Source organism: Macaca thibetana, chromosome 11 (assembly GCF_024542745.1).
Source record: "Macaca thibetana thibetana isolate TM-01 chromosome 11, ASM2454274v1, whole genome shotgun sequence".
Lineage (NCBI taxonomy): Eukaryota > Metazoa > Chordata > Mammalia > Primates > Cercopithecidae > Macaca > Macaca thibetana.
The window spans coordinates 99,836,272-99,858,374 of NC_065588.1; the positions used below are offsets into that span (position 1 = coordinate 99,836,272).

Here is a 22,103-nt window from a genome sequence, read left to right on the forward strand (position 1 = left end):
CCTCTTTTATCTCCTTTGTTGGCTTACTAGCTACACTTTTTATTTTTGGCAATTTTTTAAATGTTTCCTTTAAGGTTTATGGAATAAATCTTTAACTTAACACAGTCTACCTTTAAGTAATATTACGCCACTCTATGCATAAGAATCTTACAAGAATATACTTCTATTTCTACACTCCTATCCTTGATGCTATTATTGTTATGTATTTTACTTCTATATATGTTAGAAGCCCCACATTATATTGTTACCAATTTTTCCTTAAACAAATGAACCATCCTTTAAATGATTTAAAATATCGGAAAAAATATATTTTACATTTAAGCACATAATGACGATGTCCAGCATTCTAAATTCTTTTATGTGGATACAGGTTTATATCTGGTATTATTTTCTTTCTTCCTGACCAATTTTCTTTAACATTTCTTGTAGTGCAGGATATCTAGTGATGAATTCTTATGCCTTTCGTATGTCTGAAAAAGTCCTTATTTTGCCTTTGTTTTTGAAAAATATTGTTGTTGGATATAGAATTTTAAGTTGACAAATTTTTTGGTTTTCGTACTTTATGGATGTTGTTTCACTGTCTTTTCACTTATATTGTTTCTAACAACATCTGTTGTCATTGTTATCTTTGTTCCTCTCAGCACAACAAATCCTTTTTCCCTTTGGCTGCTTTTAATTTACTTTTTATCACTGGTTCTAAGGTATTTTATTATAGTGTGTAGTTTTCTTCATATTGTTTGTGCTAGGTATTCTTTGAGCTCTTGGATCTGTGGGTTTATAGTTTTCATCAAATTTGGAAATTTTGACCACATTTTTTTCAAATACATTTTCTCCCTTCCTCCTTTTCAGAGATTCCAGTTATACATATATTAAAATGTTTGAAGTTGTCCCACAACTCACTGATGCTCTGCTCATTATCTTTCAGTCTCTTTTCTCTCCATGCTTCATTTTGTATAGTTAATATTGCTTGTCTTTAAGTTCACTAATCTTTTATTTCTCAGTCTTTAAACTGCTGTTAATTCTATATCTTGTATTTTTATTTCAGATGTTGTATTTTCATTGGTAGAAGTTCAATTTGGTTTTGTTTATATCTTCTTTTTTTTTAATTTATTTATTATTATTATACTTTAAGTTGTAGGGTACATGTGCATAACATGCAGGTTTGTTACATATGTATACTTGTGCCATGTTGGTGTGCTGCACCCATCAACTCGTCATTTACATCAGGTATAACTCCCAATGCAATCCCTCCCCTCTCCCCCCTCCCCATGATAGGCCCCGGTGTGTGATGTTCCCCTTCCTGAGTCCAAGTGATCTCATTGTTCAGTTCCCACCTATGAGTGAGAACTGTTTATATCTTCTTTAACTTGCTTAATTCTCTACCTTCTTGAATATATAGAATACAGTTATAGTAACTATTTCTAAATCTTTGTCTACCAATAATATCATATAGTGATCTCTGGGTTGGTTTCAATTAACTGGTTTTTCCCCTCATTATTTATGCCTAGTAAATTTTTATTGAAATCAGACATTGCAAATATTACTTTGTTGGGTGCTTCTTATTCTTGTACTTTAAAAAATTCTTGAACTTTGTTCTGTGTCCACTTTGAGGAGTACCCTGTGTTAGAACTTTGTTGCCATTGACAGATGGCCTGAAGGCATAGAGTGGAGCTCTTTGAGAATTTTAAGAAGAAATAATATGAATTTTAGTGCCTGGTGGACAAGAAGTTTACAGAATTTTCTTTCTTGCAACATACTTGGTGGTACAATTTAGGAGCTAAGTTTCCTGTTGACCTCTAACCACTGGAGGCTACACCTTTTTACCAAAATAACCTAACTGCTGATTAGTCAAAGTGGCTTTAAGTTAGTGTACAAAATCTCCCTATGAATAGCACTGGCTTTCTACCAGCTGCCCAGTGCTACAGGTTTTTCTGAAGCAAGTCGTGTTCCAGTTAAGTGTTCAGGAACTTTCTTCTTACTAAGTTCATCCACATCAGAACCTTTCTGAAGCACCAGAAACATTGCCTAGTGTCCAGCTGATACACCACACAACCATGCCATGCAAAGGCACATCAACTCATAGGCATTGCTTCCCATCAGCCTGCTAGGCATAAAAATCTTCACTTCCTCTCTGTTTAGGACAATCTACATAAATTTGTCCAGCATACCTAGTGGTTCTCAAATACTGATGTGTAGTAGAATTACCTGCCATGCCTGTTAAAATGTACTTTCCTGATTCTTACACCAGGGAATCTCTATTTGGTAGGTGTTAAGTGTCGGGTTTTGCCTAAAATTGTAACAGGTTCTTATTGCCTAAGGGGATGAAATTGGACTGAAATTCAGCCCATTTTCAGTTTGCCAAACCATACACTCTAGTGTGGGCCTGGTATACCAAGAGGAAGGGGCACCTTCAATTTATTTTAGTTTCATCTGCTTTCTAAGCCTAGTGTCTGTGGGGATATATCCACAAGAGCAGTGAGGGTAGGGAAGACTTTTTATAATGTGCACAAAGGCTCTCTATGCCCTGGCATATTAGTCCAGGGCTTCCAAAAGGGAAATGCCAGACAGGGCTAGAGATACAAGAGATTACTTAGAAGAAACATGTGGGGAGATGCCAGACAGGGCTAGAGATACAAGAGATTACTTAGAAGAAACATGTGTGATGAAAAAAATGAGAAGAAAGCCAGGAGAAGCAGAGGGAGAAAGCAATGCAGGTCTGACCCTTGTGAACAAGAGAGGGAGTCAAGGAAGGTTAGTTGGAAAAGCTATAGACTATATGTAGGTCTAAGAAAATTTGGTAAAGCTGATGAGGAGTCCTCTAGCCAAAATCACCCAGCAGAGGAAGCCTGCATCTTAAAGGAGTGGGCCTGCCCTGGCATCTCTACCATGCTCAGTCATGGGCTGGAAGGAGTCATGAGAAGTGTAGTCTCATGAAAAAATAGTAGATTTCAAGGTAATTATGCTTCTGAAGTTGGAGATCTAAGAGGTGCTTGTTCATGGCTCACATACTGTATTAGTCCATTCTCACATTGCTGTGAAGAAATACCCAAGACTGGGTAATCTATAAAGGAAAGAAGTTTAATTGGCTCACAGTTCTGCATTGCTGGGGAGGCCACAGGAAACTTACAATCATGGTGGAAGGCAAAGGAGAAGCAGGCACCTCTTCACAGGGTGGCAGGACAGAGTAAGTGCAAGCAGGGGAAATGCCAGACACTTACAAAGCCATCAAGTCTCGTGAGACTCACTCACTATCGTGAGAACAGCATGGGGGAAACTACCACATGATCCAGTTACTTCCACCTGGTCCAGCCCTTGACACATGAGGATTACAATTCAAGATGAGATTTTAGGTGGGGACACAGCCGAACTGTATCACATACCTAATGAGGAGGGCCTTGGAAATCTGCCTTTGTAAAAGTTCTCCACTCCCAAGGGATTCCAAACACCTGGTCCAGTGAATCACCCTTAGAGAAACACCTGCCTAAATTTTTTAAAAGGAAGGTATATTAACTGTCCTTAAGGAAAAAGAATGTCCAGACTTCCTAAACACAAAGTCACACTCTTGGGAACTGGAACTGGGGAAGCTCCCCAATTCCTCTCTGATCAGCGTAGCCTAGAGCATGGTTATATTCTCAAGAAACGACTCTGCCGCATGTTCTGCCACGTGTGTTATAATAGGAATGAGCTGAGTGGAATAGGCACCCAGAGGATGGAAGTCAAATCTGCCTCAGAGGCAAGGTAAGAGAAAGGGTCTTTGAAGGTGGGAAAAGCACAGGTATGCTATGGAGAGAAAGGCGTGTCTAGAAGAGTGTGGAATAGTCTATTTGGCTACATGGAAAGAGTGCATGATGGGGCGATAAGTTGGTTCCATGCTTGGAGGAACAGATTCAGTGGAATGTGAGTTTGGGAGACTGGGATTTAGGCAACATTGCCTGAAAATGTAAAAATACCTGGGAGGACATTTCTGCAAGGTGGCACTGATTGATGAGTCTCAGGCTGCAGGAGGACCTGTGTTGTTCTGAGCAAGCCCAGAAAGCAAACTGGGTGTCACCCAGAGAGCATCTTGTACCCCCATTTCTGGGGAGAGGTACAGGGAACAAAAGAGGGAAATAGTTGGGGAGCTGTCACTACCTTCCTAGCTCTGCACAGGGCTGGGCCTGGTTCACAAAACACCATCTCAGCTCAAGAAGGGCCTCCTATAAAAAGCAAACAGGAGAAGAACTATTTGATGGTGAACGATTTATGAAGATGCTCTCTTAGCACCCTTTGCTCAACAATGTGAGTGAACTCAAATGGCTCAGTTGGTTTTCAGATTGGCTCCCAACTGTTTACCTGGTCCCTGCTTGATTCAGCTCTCTCCCTTCCTCTACATCCTCACCTTCTGCTGCTCCTCCTAAGACAAAGACCAAAATCTTTAACAGGGTCCTTTCTTAATGATCTAGCTTTTGCCATCTGTTGAGATCACATCTAAACCAACTGGGCTGTTTAGAATTAAATTATTTTTGGTAACTATTGGTAAGTAAGATCAAGTAGGTGAAGTGATGAGAGCTCTAGATCTCTTCCCCTGACAACCCTTAGCCCAGTCCATGCATCAGTATTACCTGAGTGTCTGTTTAATCCACAACTCTCTCCTCACTAGACTGGTAGGATCACGGAAATAGGAACCAAGTCTGTATGCTCACTTGTAAATATCCAAGATCTTAGATGGTCTGATTCAAACAAGTACCAGTAATTTATTTCCTGAGTTACAGTACCAGTCTGAAAAACAAAAACTCAAGAAGATCCACTCTGAATAATAGCAACTATCATTCATTAAGCACCTAATATTTCCAGTCCCTACAACAACCTGCCTAGAAGACAGTATTGTCCCCACATACACCTGAACTGAATCTCAGAGCCAGGCATGGACTTTGCCAAAAGCAAAGGGTTGCAAGCAAAGAGTTTAGCTGGGATTTGAACCCAGAACATTCTGACTGCAATGTCCCAGCTCCTCCCATGGCACCATCGCATTTCATGCCACTACTAGCCTAGTTGGTGAGAGCAACCCAAACCAATGTCTTGCTTTTTGAATACTTATGAATATTAGCTACCCATCAGTATGTCTTCCCCTTCCCTTGCCCCACAAACATGCCTGTTACCTGAGCTGTTGTCCTGGGGTGCATACCTGCCTGTTAATGGTGGGTGTTAGTGATAAACGGTGCAGTAGAGTGGAGCATCTTTCCAGGTTTTGAACCTGGCTCTGCCACTGCTGTGGAAATACCACGGGTCAAAATGGGCAATTTAGACTGTGTAGTTTGCTAATATTCTGGATGCAGGAAGGAATCGGAAGGAGCCAGACAGAAAACCATCTACAGATGGATATGACTCCCACCTCTATAGTACCTGCACATTATGAATTTTCTTCTAAAGAACTAGCCTAGTAACTTAAGGGAGTCCCCAGGGTCTCTTTCAGAGAGCTGCTTCTCTTACTGCTTAGTCTCTTTCTTCAAGAACCGCTGCTATGGTCTGAATGTTTGTGTCTCCCCAAAATTCATATGTTCATACCTAATCCCCAATGTGATTATATTAAAAGGTAAAGTCTTTGGGAGGTGATTAGATCATAAGAACAGAGCCCTTATGGATGGGATTAGACCCCAGAGAGCTCCCTCGCCCCTTCCGCCAAGTGAAGATACAGTGAGAAGTCTCCATCTATGAACCAGGAAACAGGCCCTCACCAGACACAGAATCTGCCAGCACCTTGATATTGGACTTCCCAGCCTCCAGGACTGTGAGAAATAAACTTCTGTTGTTTATAAGCCACCCAGTCTAAGGCATTTTGTTATAGCAGCCTGAATCAACTAAGACAAATGCATTTTTATTTTCCATGGATGCTGATTTCACATGCCACAGGGAAGATGTGTGGCAGAATGAGCTGTGGCACAGGAAAGTTTATGGCAAAGGTCTTATGGGATGGGGATGGGAGGGAAGGGACAGCAGGAAGGTGGTCACTTCAGTAGAGGAAGGGTAAGTGTGTCTATCATTACCCCTTGCCAGCTGGGTGACTTTGGCCAAGTCACTTAACCACTCTGTGCCTGTTTCCTCATCTAGAAAGTATGGCTAAAAATAAGATTTAACTTCAGGGGATTGCTATGAGTTGTAAACAAATGCATCCTTTATTATTATTGATATGGCTTGGCTCTGTGTCCCCACCCAATCTCACCTTGAATTGTAATAATTCTCACGTGTCATGGGAGGGACCCAGTGGGAGGTAATTGAATCATGGGGGCAGGCCTTTCCCATGCTGTTCTCATGATCATGAATAAGTCTCACGACATCTGATGGTTTTGTAAAGAGGAGTTCCCCTGCACATGCCCTCTTGCCTGCTGCCATGTAAGACGTCACTTTGCTCTTTCTTCATCTTCTGCCATAATTGTGAGGCCTCCCCAGACATGTGGAACAGTGAGTCCATTAAATCTCTTTCCTTTATAAATTACCCAGTCTCAGGCATGTCTTTATTAGCAGCATGAGAATGGACTAATACAATTATCTAGAACTTCCTGTCTTGTGGAAGGCACTTACCTTGCTAACTTAAATGTGGGATAACATTTCATCTCACCTCATTCACATAGACACATTTCATGGTCATTGCATGGTTTCTGCTTGGTGCTTGCAGTTTCAGATTTCTTATTTAAACAGTCAGAGCTCATCCAAATTGGCAATAAATCCATGTCAACTCAGCACTCAAAGTGTACAACAACAGCAAGTATAGAAAGAAATAGAATTTATTTTCATCCTCATCACAATAGTACCTTAAACTTCGGTCACTTACCATAATTTTTAATTCTCTATTTGATTCTGGGCATTGTAATATCTGGCTTTCTAGCTAAATGTCCCCCTGCCCCAACATGGAATATAATGCTTGGCACATATTAGGGTATTCCCTGAATGTCCTCAGTATTCACTGAATGTTTAGTGAATGTCCTCTAATAAATATCCATAAAAGCTCCAATTCAGGTCTAGAATATCACAGAAGTATTTATGCATGTTCGGAATCAGCTTCTGAATAAAATCTAAATTCCTTTGCTTACCATACTAGGCACTTCATTAATTGTCCCCAACTGTCCTATTTTACCTCATCAGCCCCCCACAACTCTCACACCCAGCTCCCAAGTCCCAGCCCCACCAAACTCTATCATTCCCAGAACAGGTTATGCCCTTTTACAATTCCAAGACCTTGTACTTGCTATTGCCTCTTCCTGAAACATCCTTTCCTTTTAAGCATAGCCAACTCCTACTGCGCCTTCAAAAGCGCCATTTAAATAACTCCTCTTCAGGGATGTCTCTCGGACTCCCTAAGGCAGCATCAATACCTCCCTTCTCTGGACTCTCTCAATACCCTTTCTAGCACACCTAGGAAGAGGCCTGGCCTTAGTCATGCTAAGGTCTGAGCTTAAAGTCCCAGCTTTGCAACTTATAAACTGTGAGACCTTGGGTGAGTATATGCAACCTCTCTGAAATTCTTTTCATCTGCTAACTAGCACCAATAGCAACCACCCCTGAGGCTGCAATAGGAATGATCTAATTAGATCATTGTGAAGTGTATAGCAAACGCTCAAGAAGTGGTAGACAGTGGATACTTTCTAATGCAGCTCGTGACCACATTGCGGTTCACCTGTGTATACTCCTGCCTCTTCTGTAAAACCCTAGATGACACCAACAGGTTCTGCAAGTATTTCTTATCCCTGGCAACTAGCACTCTTAGTAGGTGCTTAAGCACATCCTTGCAGAATGCTTGTGTGCAGTCACGAATGAATACATCTGAGCTGTTTGATTCCCTAGAGTGCCCAGGCGGAGCGGAGTCACCCTGCAATGGCAGGGGCAGTTGTGCTGAAGGCATGGAAGGAAATGGAACCTGCTCCTGCCAAGTAAGTTCGAAAATGTGTTCTTCCTTTCCTGGATTCTGCTCCCCATCTTTTTACCTGTTGATCCTCCTTAAACACACACACACACACACACACATGCACACACACATATACAGCGAAGTTCCTAAGAGGTAGAAGTATTAATTTTTTTAAAGTGTGCCATTTGCAACAAAATGACCACTTAAAGCCTGGGGGCCTTTAGGAGAGTCAATTACTGCTCAGTCTTAAGCATATCCACTTGCATAAATGGGTTTCAGGCCGGGCGTGGCGGCTCACGCCTGGAATCCCAGCACTTTAGGAGGCCGAGGGGGGTGGATCACGAGGTCAGGAGATGGAGACCATCCTGGCCAGCATGGTGGAACTTCGTCTCTACTTAAAACACAAAAATTAGCTGGGCATGATGGCCAGCGCCTGTAATCCCAGCTACTTGGGAGGCTGAGGCAGGAGGATCAGTTGAACCCGGGAGGCGGAGGTTGCAGTGAGCTGAAATTGTGCCATTGCACTCCAGTCTGGGTGACAAGAGCAAGACTCTGCCCCCCTACCCCAAAAAAAAAGTTTGAAACAATATCTATGTAATAACTTTTGAATATCTGTTGAAAAAGTAAAATGAGGCCATATATGTGAAAATACTGTATGACACTATACAGGACTATAGAAATTGCTGTCATTGTTAATATTAATAATCACTATTAGCAGACGACCCTTATGGTGCTATCCTCTGCATCCTTTGTGAACCGTTAGGTTTACCAGTTCAAGATTTTCTTTTACCAGTTTAAGACTTTCTTCATTATCTCATGAAAGTGACTTTTTGCAAGTTTCAAGCCCTAGGGGATTTAAATACAAGGAAATCCTTCTGAAAAGGATTGAGCTCAACTGTCTTCAGAAATACAAAACTGAGGTCGGGTAGGTGGCTTACGCCTGTAATCCCAGTACTTTGGGAGGCTGAGGTGGGTGGATCACTTGAGGCTAGGAGTTGGACACCAGCCTAGCCAGCATGGTGAAACCTGTCTCTACTAAAAATACAAAAATAATCCAGGTATGGTGGTGTGCACCTGTAATCCCAGCTACTCGGGAGGCTGAAGCAGGAGAACCTGGGAGGCGGGGGTTGCAGTGAACTGAGATCGTGCCACTGCACTTCAGCCTGGGTGACAGAGCAAGACTCAGTCTCAAAAAAAAAAAAAAAGCAAAACTGAAAGCATTTTCCTTTCACCCTTGGGCGAAGTCGGGATATGGCTGCTAGCACTTGCTATCTATTTATATCTTTGGACTGACACAGCAGCTTTCTCCTGCAGAGCTTCAGACCCTTAGTACAAAATGACACAGGGATTAATGTATGCAATGATAACACAAATAAACAGAAAGAAGAAGCTCCGGGAAAGGCACAGAGGGAAAATATATTTGAGAAACAAATGCTGAGTTGGAAATTCAAGGCCTTCCTGGTACCATGGGTCCCCTTGAGTCTAATGTCAACCACCTGTGGTGTTTTGCAGGAAGGGTTTGGTGGAACAGCCTGTGAAACCTGTGCTAATGACAACTTATTTGGACCCAGCTGTTCAGCAGGTATGTCTGAGTTTTGTAATCACCACATTTGTAAGGGTTGACAGTCCACAGGAAAGATTACTCCTTGAGGAGAAAACACTGAATAGTTATGTGTGATAAAAAAGAAACTTCAGCAGAATTAAATTTAAAGGAGTTTAACTGGGCAACGAACAATTCGTGAATCAGGCAGTCCCCAGAATCACAGCAGATTCAGAGACTCAGTGAAGCCATGTGATGGAAGATTTATAGACAAAAAATGGGAAATGACGTGCAGAAATCGGAAGTGAGGTACAGAACTGCTGGATTGGTTACAGCTCGGCATTTGCCTTATTTGAACATAGTTTGAACACTCAGCAGTATATGAATGATCGGAGTACAGCCGCTGGGATTGGCCAAGACTCAGCTATTGTTAAGACGCACACTCCTAAGTTAGGTTTTCAGTCTTGTCTACCTATTAAGCCAGGTTGCAATTCGTCCACAAGGACTCAAATATAGAAGTACAGAGTCCTTATCAAGCCATGATTAGTTCACTTTAACATGTGTAACCAAGTCTACATAGGGAAAACAAAAAGTTGACAACAAAACTGTTAAATGCAGTCGTTGAAAACAGAGACAGTGTTTCCTGAGGTTCTCAGCCCTGGCATGTGCAGTCAGCTACTCCCCAGAAATGCTTCCAGCCATCTTTATGGCTCCCTCTCCCCAGGCTCTAGGATTCCACCGCTAGCTGTTCCTTGCCTGCCCAACTTTTCTCTGGGCTCTTTCTGAATCCTGGTCTCCGCATAGATCCATAGGCTTCCAATTATACCGTGGGCCCCACCTAATTCTAATGGTTCCCTTCCTTTTGGGGGTTCACAAATAATTCCCTAAGGTGGTCAGAGATTGTTGCTCCAAATTAAAGAAACAAACTTGAGACTGGCTTGTTCACTCTCTTGTTTTTGGCTGTGTCCAGAAGTAGACTTGAGATAGAGATTCGAGTAACAAGTAGTTAGTTTATTTGAATGGTGATCCCAGGAAACACGAGGATGTGAGGAAGTAATGTGAGGAAAATAAACAGGACATTATTAATCCAAGTGCCACTGTGGACCACTGGAGCCTGATGCCCCGGGGAGCTCTGGGGGTTGGTGCAGAACACACAGCTCAGTCATCTCACCTGAGGGGAGAGGGAGCCATAGTGCGGTGGGCAGAATAATGGCTCCCTGAAATGTCCACATCCAAATCCCTAGCACCTGGGAATATGGTACCTGACATGGCAAACATAACTTAAGGCAGCAAATAGAATTAAGGTTTCTAATCAGCTGACCTTAAGATAAGAGATTATCCTGGGTTATCTGGGAAGGCCCAGTGTTAATCACAAGGGTCCTTAAGGATGGAGAAGGGAGACAGAAGATGAGTGTCAGAGTTACAAGATATGAGAAAGACTTGGTCCGCCAATTTCTGGCTTTGAAGAAGGAAAAGCCATGAGCCAAGGAATGTGGGTGGCCTCTTGAGGCTGGAAAAGGCAAGGAAACATGTTCTCCCCAGAATCTCCAAAAAGGAGCACAACAATGCCAACACCTTGATTTTAGCACAGTGATTTTGGATTTCTTGTCTTCAGAAATGTAAGACAATAACTTTGTGTTGTTTTAAGACACTAAGTGTGTAGCAATGTGTTACAGCAGCGACAGGGAATTAATACACATAGTCAAGTGGGGAGAGTTTTTCACCCCCTGCTACTTAAGAGTGTCTAGGGAGCACCCAGGAAGAGTGCCCATCCTCAGGTTCACACAAAACCCTCAGGCTAAGAGCTGTGGATCCTGGAAGTTAGCTGGAAGGCTCACAATCGCAATCTTTAAGGTCTAAAGAATGTGGGTATGGTAGAAACAGTGTCTGCTAGATCCTCATCTCCCAAAAAGATGTGGGTAGCTTTTTGCCAACACCACTTGGGCTCTGACTTTCATAGAAAAATTAAACTCAGTAGACACTGCTTCGATTCAAATATTTTTGGCAAGGAAACCTATGCACACACAACACATCCCACCCCCATAAGTTTGCAAACTCTGTAATAAATTTTATCTGCAATTGCAGAGGCATTGCCTTATTCTAATCCATAAGGTCCTCTTAGGCAGGTGTTGTGGTATCTTTATTTCCAGTACCTTCTACCTGCTGCCTGCCTGGTAGACACTCACTACACTGTTGTTGGATGAATAAATGAGTGAGTGAATATATGACTAGATGAATCAATGAATGAATTATCTAGTTTGCTCCAGTGATGTTCTCCTGACCCAGAAGCATGGTTTTAGAACCCAGGTTTCAGACTCAGACAAGGTTTCAGCTCTAGGGCTGCTAATCATGGAGACTTTATGAAGCATGCTATCTAATATTGCCTCTTTTAGAGAGGATTTAATGGGATGATAAGTGCATAATAAATGTTACGATTATTATTCCCTAGCATCCCTTAATCATAGGTGTTTCTTCACCCACCGTTCTATAGAGATTATTTCATAAGGCTGTTAGCAAAAGCAAATTTAAAACAGATATTGGGGCTGGGCTCAGTGGCTCACGCCTGTAATCCCAGCACTTTGGGAGGCTAAGTCTGGATCCGTTGAGATCAGGTGTTTGAGACCAGCCTGGCCAACACAGTGAAACCCCATCTGTACTAAAAATACAAAAATTAGCTGTGTGTGGTGGTGCAGGCCTGTAGTCCCAACTACTTGCAAGGCTGAGGCAGGAGAATCACTTGGACCTGGGAGTCGGAAGTTGCAGTGAGCCGAGATCACACCACTACACTCCAGCCTGGGTGACAGAGCAAGACTCCATCTCAAATAAATAAATAAATAAACCCAAAAAACAATGGATATTGGTATCCCATGTGTTTTTAAATTTAAATATTACATTAAAGGACAGCGACTAAAATGTAATCAGTCAACTGTATAGAAATAGCATGTCTCCTCCCAAATTTACCCTTCCCTGCCATTTAAGAATTTAAATCACATATGCTAAATATATATTGAAATGGGAAGGAGTAAAGAAAGCATCCAGTGTTGCTTAGATCCCAAGAAAGCCTAGTAAATTGTCTGGAGATGACAAATGAGGAAGAAGACCCATGTTATCTCCAAGACACTGGTGTTGGTTACCGTTGAGCAGAGACGCACAGGGAAATTCCCAACATTTCCAAATAAAGGAAGGATCCTCCCTTCACACTTGGTGTCATGGAGAAAGGGCAAGTGAAAGGGAGAAAGATGGCTTCAACACCTAAATTTTTAGGTAAGAAAACTGGAAACTTAAACTGAGACCCAAGAGAAAAACTTCCAAGCTATGGATTCCAATGGAATTTTCTGTGATGAAGGAAATATTGTGTGTTTGCACTGTCCCATACAGTAGCCACTAGCCACATGTGACCATTGAGCACCTGAAATGGGGCTAGTGCAACTAAGGAGTTAAAATTCAAATTGCACTAAATATCACTTAATTCAAATTTAAATAGGCACATGTGGCTTGTGGCTACCAAATTAAATACCATAGCTCTAGAATGTAACAATTAAGAGAACAGGCTTTAAACTCAGTTTGACCATAGTTTGAAACAGACCCTACTTGGTGTGTGACCGAGGGCAAGCTATTTAAATCCCCTAAGCCTTTCTCATCTATAAAACAGAAATAATAATATCAATTTCATGGGATTGACAACATAGTAAAGCTCCTAGTATTATGTCACAAGCATTCAATCAATAGAAGTAAGTATTAAGTGAGGACAAAAATAATCCAACAGCAAGCGAGTCACTGATGAATGAATGGATGGATGAATGACTCAGCAATGGCTGGTTGTTTCCCACTGACAAGGACTATGGAGACTGCAAACCTTTTCATCCAGGCATCCACTGGGTGCCAGTGTTGTATCATCCAATGAGACATTGGTCCGGGGAGGTGGCCATTCTGCCTGACAGCTCTATTAGGTGCAGTTTATTTTTCACACTGTCTGTAATCTTCTGTGGTAGCACTCTCCTCCTAGACTGCTCGTTGGTTTAGAGATGATTTCGAGCTGCAGCAGCCAAAGGTTTTCATCTCTGCTGCCAGTAACGCAGCCTGCTCATTGCCTCCTTTCCAGCTAGCCAGATTGCAAAGCCCATTTTCTCTAACATGATCCCCGAATCAATCCCACAACCATGTACTGTTAAGAAGAGTCACTCGTATTTGCTAAGCACCTCCTGTGTGTCAGACCATGTGCAGAGGGGTTTCTTTGGATCCTCACTACAACTCTCCAAAGGAGGTGGGGGTTCTCCTTTTATGTATGAAGAAGCAGAGAGGGTTGCTCAAGGCCATGCAGCTATTATGGGGGTAGAGGCAGGATTTGACCCCATGTGTGTGACTCCAGAGCCTGGGCCCCCAAGCGCTGCCCCAGTCTGCCTCTGGTGAGTGTCCATCATATATTACACACCAGACAGGTGATGTGGATCCTACGAGTGATGAGATTAGGTGCCCAGTCCCAAGGAGCTGGAAATGTGGGTGGCGACTGTGATGATGCAGTGTGCACAGCCCAGACAAGATCCTATGGGAGCACAGGAGAGGGAGCAGCTTACTCTGCTATGGGGCACGTCACAGGAGGCTATGCATACCATCCCTCTGACCAGCATGGCCATGGCTTTCACCACTTTAAAGTTATACCACCCAAGTTTTATGTGTCTCTAGAGATTTACTGAGACTGGTTAACAAGTACCAAGCGCTCTTTCAATGATCATCTGGGAAACCCTCTGCCACTCACATCTCCTTCCCAAGGACATGTTCCTGGCAGCAGCTGGCAGCCTGCAATGCAGCATCAGACGCTTCCAAAAGCTGCCAGTGCCTGGCAGTTAATCCAGTAGAGAGGCTGTAGTGGAAGATGGCATGAAGGAAGAGGCTCATGCCAGGGCCTTGGGCCAATACCACACAGCCAGGAGGGCAATCTTAATGACAAGGACAACACTCGCAATTTGCACTGAGTTGGGAGCAGGAGCCCTCTGTGCCCCTCACCTTCCTCCAATGGCTGCATGACAGCACTTAGGACAGGAATTGTCACTGTATCTCCTAGAGCCTGGCTTCCCACTGCACTGTGAGCTCCTGGACTTTAGATATTATCAATTACTCACATGTTGTATACCTAGTGCCTAATAAAGCTGGGTAAATATTTTTTGAATTGAATTGAATCTTCTCCACTGAGCCCATAGTACACTCCCTCCTCACCCCACTATCTCCATAACCAACTTTACTGCTCTCCAGAACTTGTTTATTCCAAAAATCCACAGCCATAGGTAGATATCAAAGTGCTTGGCTAAAATAGAAACAATGTCAATTGAGTTTTGAAGGGAGGATGGCACTGCAAATCCCATTTAATTCTTCAGTTATTTGAGGGACTACTTGAGCTAGCTATCTCCCGTTTTTTCATGTGTGATACACAGGTAGTAATGATACCTACCTCAAAGGATGTGGTAAACATGAGATGACGCATGCAATGCACTTGGCAAAATGCCTGATAGATAGTAAGCACTCAGTAAAGAGAAGTGTGGGGCCTCGGGTGAAAAATTTAAGGAGGCATCAAAACAACTCAAAAATCAAGATCAAAACTGCACTGATTTCCTAGGGCAGCTGCAGCAAAGTACTACACACTGGGTGGCTTAAAACAACAGCAACTTATTGTTCCAGTTCTGGAAACTAGAAGTCAAATATCAAGGTGTTGGCAGGGCCATGCTCCTTTTGAAGCTTCTAGAAGAAGGTCCTTCCTTGCTTCTTTCAGCCTCTGGTAGCCCCAGCTGGTTTTGGTTGTGACAGTATCACTCCGATCTCGGCCTCCCTCTTCACATGCCTCTTCCCATCGTGTCTGTGGTGTCTCCCCTTCTCATAAGGACACCAGTCATATTGGATTATGGGCTCACCTTACTCCAGTATGACCTGATCTTAACTCATTACATCTGCAATGACCCTACTTCCAAACAGGAGCATTCTGAAGTACTGGGGATGAGGACTCCGCCATATTATTTTGGGAGACAAAACTCAACCCATGACAATAATACTTTAAAAATTATTGAATGAAACATCAAAATGCTCAATAACAGCGGGATGCAGCTCTGTGCTTGCACGACCCTGTTTCACTCTCCTCACCCTAATCCTGGCCCTGCTGGGCAATGTCGTTATCTAAAATTTAGTTGTGTAGTTGTTGGTATTGTTACAGGGCACCGTAAAACATGTGGGGAAATACAGAGGTGGGGAGGTCATTCCAAGCAGTCCCAATCTAATAGGGGAGAAAAATATACAGATTGAGAAAGAAAACAGCAGCCCTGACAGCTGTCTCCTGGCTGCTGGCCTAGTTGCTACCGGAGAGGCTGTGGTGTTCTGCTGCTAAGCATAAAGAATTTTGCAGAATATCACCATCAGACAAAAGACTCACTATATCTATGGAGGAAAAGATAAAAACTAGGCCAGGGAATAATCATGTCTGAACAGAGACTCAGCAACAATGGATGACCATGAGAACTATCCAGCCTCTCCTGGCTGACATAAGAGCCTACTGCTACTTCTCGCAGAATGGCTCACCCTTGCTGCTGACTTGATTTGACCATTGGTGCGCTCCTGGTGGTCTTCAGCTGTCAGGTATTAACAAACTTGTAGTTGTCATAAGATGCAATAGTGGACATGGAACAAAGAAAGTGCTGCTGGAGCCAGAGGAGCACAGATTGTTTGGAGACCACTGAGATGGCAACACAGAAGTGGGGGCTTTGGCTGGCCTTGAAGGATGACAAGGATTCCAGTTAGCACACAAAAGGGAGCGCAGCAGAGGAAAAGCCTGGAGGTGTGAACATGCAAGATGCATTTCCTGCTGCTTCCACCTGGCATGGTCTTCCCTGGGCCAACCCCACTTTCTCTTTTCCTGGCCAGCTCCCATTGGTTGGTCATTTCATAGCATTTATCCCAGTGCATTGGGATTGGCTGTTTTCTTCTGCCATTAGATTGTGATCTGTTTGATGGCAGAGACTTTGTCCTGTTTATTTTTGGGCATTAATCTCTAGCGTGGTACTCTGAACATAATATGTATTCCATAAGTGTTTTGAAGGAAGGACGATGAATAGTGAATGAATCATCCCACATGCTAAGAATTGAAGATGTATAAAATAAAGTGGCGAAAGATGAAAATGAAAACTTACCAAGGTTAGAGTCAGGTTGGAACGGCCATTGTTTACCAAACTGAGAAATCTAACTTTTATTTGGTTGGTAATTGAGAGTCATTGAGATATTTATGGGACGGTCACCCTGATGCCATTGCTAATCAAATGAAAAGAATGAAATGGAGAGGCAAGAAACTAGAAATAGCGAGGCCAGGTATCATGCTACTGCAATAGTCCAGGCAAAACATGATAAAGGCCTGAACAAAAATGGCACCAGTGGAGATGAAGAGCAGAAGATCAAGGTGGGAGGTAGAGACAGAGAAAACAAAGGACTTGATGACTTATTAGATGTTTGGAATACTTTAAACTTCATTGATCCTTGCTTTGCTGGTATTTCTGGTTAAGTTTTTAAGCAGGTGCATCTTCTTAATTATGTTTCATTTGAGCTAATATTAAGTTGGCTTACATGCACTGAAGACACGTGTAGTAGGCAGAAAAATGAGCCCCCAAAATGTCCTAATCCCTGGAACCTATGAATATGTTAGGTTATATGGCAAAGGAGACTTAAGGTTGCAGGTGGAATTAAGGTTGCTAATTGACTGATTTAAGATAGGGAGAGTAGCCTGGATTATCCAGGTGAGTCCAATGTAATCACAAGGGTTGTTGTAAGTGGATGAGAAAGACAGAAGAGAGAAGCATAGAAATGATAGCATGAGAAGTATTTGACCTGCCATTGTTACCTCTGAAGATGGAGAAAGGGTTTCATGAGCCCAGGAATAAAGATGGGCTCTAGAAGCTAGAAAAGACAAAAGATTCTCCACTAAAGTCTCCAGAGCAATAGCAGCCCAACTGAAACATCGATTTTAGCTCAATGAGTACATTTTGGACTTCTGACCTCCAGAATTGTAAGATAAATTTGTGTTGTTTTAAGTCACTAAGTTTGTGGAACTTGTTATGGCAGCGATAGAAAACTAATACAGCATGCTCCAGAGAGGGCTGGCCATAGGATGCTGACGGCCTAGCCTGATAGTAAATCTTGCTACAAACCAACCGCAAACTAAAGAGTTGACCATTCACATCCATTTCAAATGCCCTTCATTTATCATCCCTGAAATGATCTGTCACTGGGCTAAAACATCAAGCTAGAAAATATGGCATGGTTATTCTAGACCCTTTTGAATATTTTCCTTTTTTTATCCTTGCATTGCCCCATCAATAGGTAGGACTTATTTGTATAGATATCTGCTACCAACAGTGATTGAGTTAGTAGTAGCTTTTCTCTTTTAAACATAACAGGTGTATATAAGACACTAAATTAATTCTCTTGTTGAGATATCCAAAGATGAAGTAAATAGTTTGAGAGTAGGGGAAAGAACTCCAATGCATATGATATGCCCCATGCTTTATATATATTATGTTACTTGACTCTATAGAAATCCCAGGAAGTAGGCACTATTATCCATATGTTAAACTTAAAAAAAAAAAAAATCCTGGTGCTGATAAAAGGGAGAGGAACCAAAGTTCAAACAAGGGTCTCTAGGACTTCAAATCCATGGTCTTCTTCACCTTATTATGCAGAGTCTCAGCAAAGATGATCTGAAAATACTAGCCTTCCAGAATGTTTAGCAACAGTCTATGTCAGGTGATAAAAATCCCCCACTTTCTGTCTCCAGTGTGCAACTGTGTGCATGGGGTGTGCAACAGTGGACTAGATGGCGATGGAACCTGTGAGTGCTACTCTGCGTACACTGGCCCCAAGTGTGACAAGCGTAAGTACTGCTAGTTTCCTTAATGCCACGCCAGATCAAATAGGCACAAATGTATGCATTTCAATTTTGTATCTGTTACTGGTTCTCTGCAGGGGCAAGGTACCACCTAAAGTTTTCTGGAAAGAAACCAGAAATTAAAAAGAGAATGTAGAAGAGAAAAGAAAAGAAGAGGAGGGAAAGAAAGGAGGAGGAAGAGAGAGAACAGAAGCAGTGTGGTGTCAAGGCTATAGCTGTGTTTTAGGAAGGTTGAGCTGGAGGCCACGTGAAGGGTAGAATGGAAAGAGGGACACTGGGGCTGGGAAGCCAACACAAGCCATTGCAACAAGTTAGTCACCTAGTAAAGGAGACACAGCATCTTCTCGATTATGAGCCTCAAAGGTGGAACACATTAACAGCCCTAAGGAAGAGGAAAGGGTGCTTCACCAAGGCTAAGTGATTCACCAAAGGCCACACAACTAGTAAATAGGACAGCTAGAACTAAAGTTATTTGAATCCATGGGAAATTCTGAAAGCAATCTATTATACTGGGTCCAATCAAGAGCTAGAAACCGAGGGGTGATTTAAACAAGGGAAGTTTAATAGGGATAATTAGTAAGCTGTGATAGGAGAGCAGCTGTAAAAATGCAAACAGAACTCTAGAGAGGATGGAGCATAGCAAACAAGGGACAAATTTGGAAGGGGGTGGCTGTCCCCAAGGCTGGATTTAAACCTTGTTGGAGAGGATGTGGTGGGTGGCCGAGAAGTTTGCTGTTTTATCCAGGCCAGCACTGGACCACAGTCACCTAGCAGGCATGGGGCAACCCTCCAGGGCCTTGGGGAGCTGAGGCTGGTGGGTTAGGCACAAGAAATCAGGGACCTCTCAGGCAAAAAACCTGGAATACACAATGTCTATGTCGAGAGGGCTGTGGGAAGGTGGTCACTAGGTCCAGGCCAAGGAAGCAAGGTCAGTCACTGAGGAACTCTGGGTGCACCGCTGGGGCAGATCATTCCTGAGCAGACCCCGCAGCAGCAGCAAAGGAACAGGCAGCAGCGGCACCACATGGCTCCCTGGAGGCAGAAAGAGGAGCCCCCGCCTCCCGCCAGTGCCCTCTACTGGCAAAGCTTAACATCGCTCTGTGAAGGAGAAACTCACATGATGGCAGAGCCAGCTCTGAAGGGTGAATTGGGAGCTGACATGTTAAGAAATCGGTCATTCTGCCTGTGCCACTAGCCTCATTTAACTTATCCTCGGGACTTTAGTCTCCTATAAAATGAAAGGGTTGGGTGAGATTGAAAGTCAGCAAATGCAAACTCATTTTATTGGAAGCAGTTGAAATGCCGTGAGCGGTGGTAGCAACAGGATGAATAAACTCAGCCTCTGCCTTCTTCTTGTAGCTGGGACAGCCATGCAAGCTTCCAGTCCAAATGCAAAGGCAAATGGGTGGGACGGGTCTTCTGTGATCCTCAGTCAGTCCCCTTCCTTGGCCACTCCTGCCATTGTCCAATGGACGCCTGGGCACAGGCCTTCTCAGTAAGGCAGGAGACCCAGTCCAGAAGCCGGCCTAATGGAAAACCCTAATAGATATGCTTCCGAGTAAAAAATAATAATAATTCTGTCAAGCCAAATGACAAGAGACTAGGACAAAAATATTTAAAATCCACATGGCAGATACATTTTTATAATAAAAAATTGGATTCATGTAAAGTCTATAGTCTAAATTTCAGACTAAGAAATGAAAACAGGCTGGGCGTGGTGGCTCATGCCTATAATCCCAGCACTTTGGGAGGCCGAGGCAGCTGGATCATCTGAGGTCAGGAGTTCAAGACCAGCCTGGCCAACATAGAGAAATCCTGTCTCTACAAAAATACAAAAATCATCCAGGCATGATGGCGGGTGCCTGTCATCCCAGCTACTCAGGAGGCTGACCCAGGAGAGTCACTTGAACCTGGGAGGTGGAGGTTGCAGTGAGCCGAGATCACGCCATTGCACTCCAGCCTGGGTGACAGACCAAGACTCTGTCTCAGAAAGAAATGAAAACCAGCAATAAACATGAAAAAGGTGCTAAGTCCACTAATCGTCACACCCATACATATTAAAATGCAGTCATATTTGGAGTCCTGGGGGTTTATTTTTGTTTGTTTGTTTGTTTGTTTGTTTTGCCCACTATGTTACAAAGATTAAAAAGATAGATAGTATCCATCTGTGGGTATGAAAAAAATGACAGTGAATTCCTACAACCTATGGGGGAAATTTACTTACTAAATTTGAAGACATGCTTATAGTATGCTTCTGTGGCCTCAATTCTAAGAATTTACCCCAGGAGAGGACAGGAATTTGGCAAAGGTAAGCATATATGATCAAAGAAATGTATGGAAATGCTATTTGTAGGAAGATAACAAGCCGAAAACGACTTGAATTTCCACCAGTAGGAAATTGGTTGAATAAGTTGTGGTACATCCTATACTAGTTAGGATAATGCTAGTTGCTATAAAAAATAAACACAAAACTTCAATGACTTAACACTATGGTTTTAAAATTGTGCGCCAGGGTGTCCCAAGGTACTATAATCAAATTCACTGGCTACTAGTGGATATTTTAAATTTCTGAGGGAAACACAGAGACACATCTGTCAGATACCACATGAACGGCTAGCTTGAGTTAGTTCACAATTTCAACATGAGGTCGCACTAATTCCTTGCAGTGACATCATATCTTTGCAAAGGTACATTTTCAATGATTACTTTGATAAAAGGCAAGTGCCTCATAAAACTCAATGTGACTGAAATGAGGGTGCCAGTCTCCAATCTGTATCAAATTTTAAAGTTTGAGAAGTTGTGCAGTGTCCAACACACTCACATGTCTTATACGTAGGTCAATGTGGTTACTTAAAAATAGACATTTTTCTATTAAGCATGTCACTTTTTCAAATGGCTGCTAAGTGATTCTAACAGCTAAATAAATGAACCTTTTCGGTATTTCTTTTGATGTTGGGGTACCATGAAAAAATTATTGGGAACCTCTGGCTTAACACTAAAAATGTATAGTTCTCACTCATGTAACAGTCCAATGTGGGTGTTCCTGGCTGGTGCCAGCTCCCCACTACATGGTGATTAGGGATCCACATCTTTCCATCTTGTGACTCTGTCATTCTCTAGTACCTCAGAGTACTCTGCTTCCAGCCATCACAGATGGGAAAGAGAAGATGGAGAGGTACCTGCTTATGAAAGTCCAGGAAAAAAATATATAAAACCTCTGCTCAATATTCCATCAGCATGAACTAGTCACGTGACCTTTCCTGGATGTAAAGTGGGGTGGAAAATGTAATCCTGAAGGAGCAGTCACTTTCTGCCAAAACTTCTGGTTTATGAAAGGGTTGGGGGAATAGTCTCTGTGAACTATTTTACTCAACTAGCCACTGTTGGGAGACAATTCTCCATGCATCTCTCACGTGTGTGCACATCTTGAGAGCAATACACTGACTGCTCTTTGTTCCAGATCATCTGTTCAAGGATGTTTGTATACTGAACAGACTTGGAAGACATAGTATCTCCCTCAGGAGCAAAGGGCAGGCATGCTTACTGCCAGTGCCTCTCAGCTCCAAAATCATCCTTTTTGCCTGCTCTGTGATAATGGAGCTGGGCTGTATAAATGATTCTCCTTTGCTAGCTAGCAAAACATGAAGCCTTATCAATGAAGAGTGTAGAGAAGCCTTATCAAAGAAGGACTGTAGAGGAAGAAGTGGGGACTCTCTCCCTGTTTCTGGTTTGACTCACTCACCAGGCTCCCAAAGAACAACTTTTTTCTG

The 22,103-nt window shown here is 42.8% G+C and overlaps 1 protein-coding gene across 3 annotated transcripts in view; it reads left to right on the forward strand.

Annotated features, from left to right (window-relative positions):
* Positions 1-22,103, forward strand: part of STAB2 (stabilin 2) — a 168,386-nt gene that overhangs the window by 18,414 nt on the left and 127,869 nt on the right. For all 3 annotated transcript variants that reach the window (XR_007717704.1, XM_050748449.1, XM_050748450.1), the window contains exons 4-6: positions 7,819-7,904; positions 9,392-9,461; positions 18,223-18,318. Coding sequence is in view for 2 of the 3 variants with exons in the window: in XM_050748449.1 (XP_050604406.1) it covers positions 7,819-7,904; positions 9,392-9,461; positions 18,223-18,318 (252 nt within the window). In the remaining variant the exon portion in view is untranslated. The remainder of the gene's footprint in view (positions 1-7,818; positions 7,905-9,391; positions 9,462-18,222; positions 18,319-22,103) is intronic.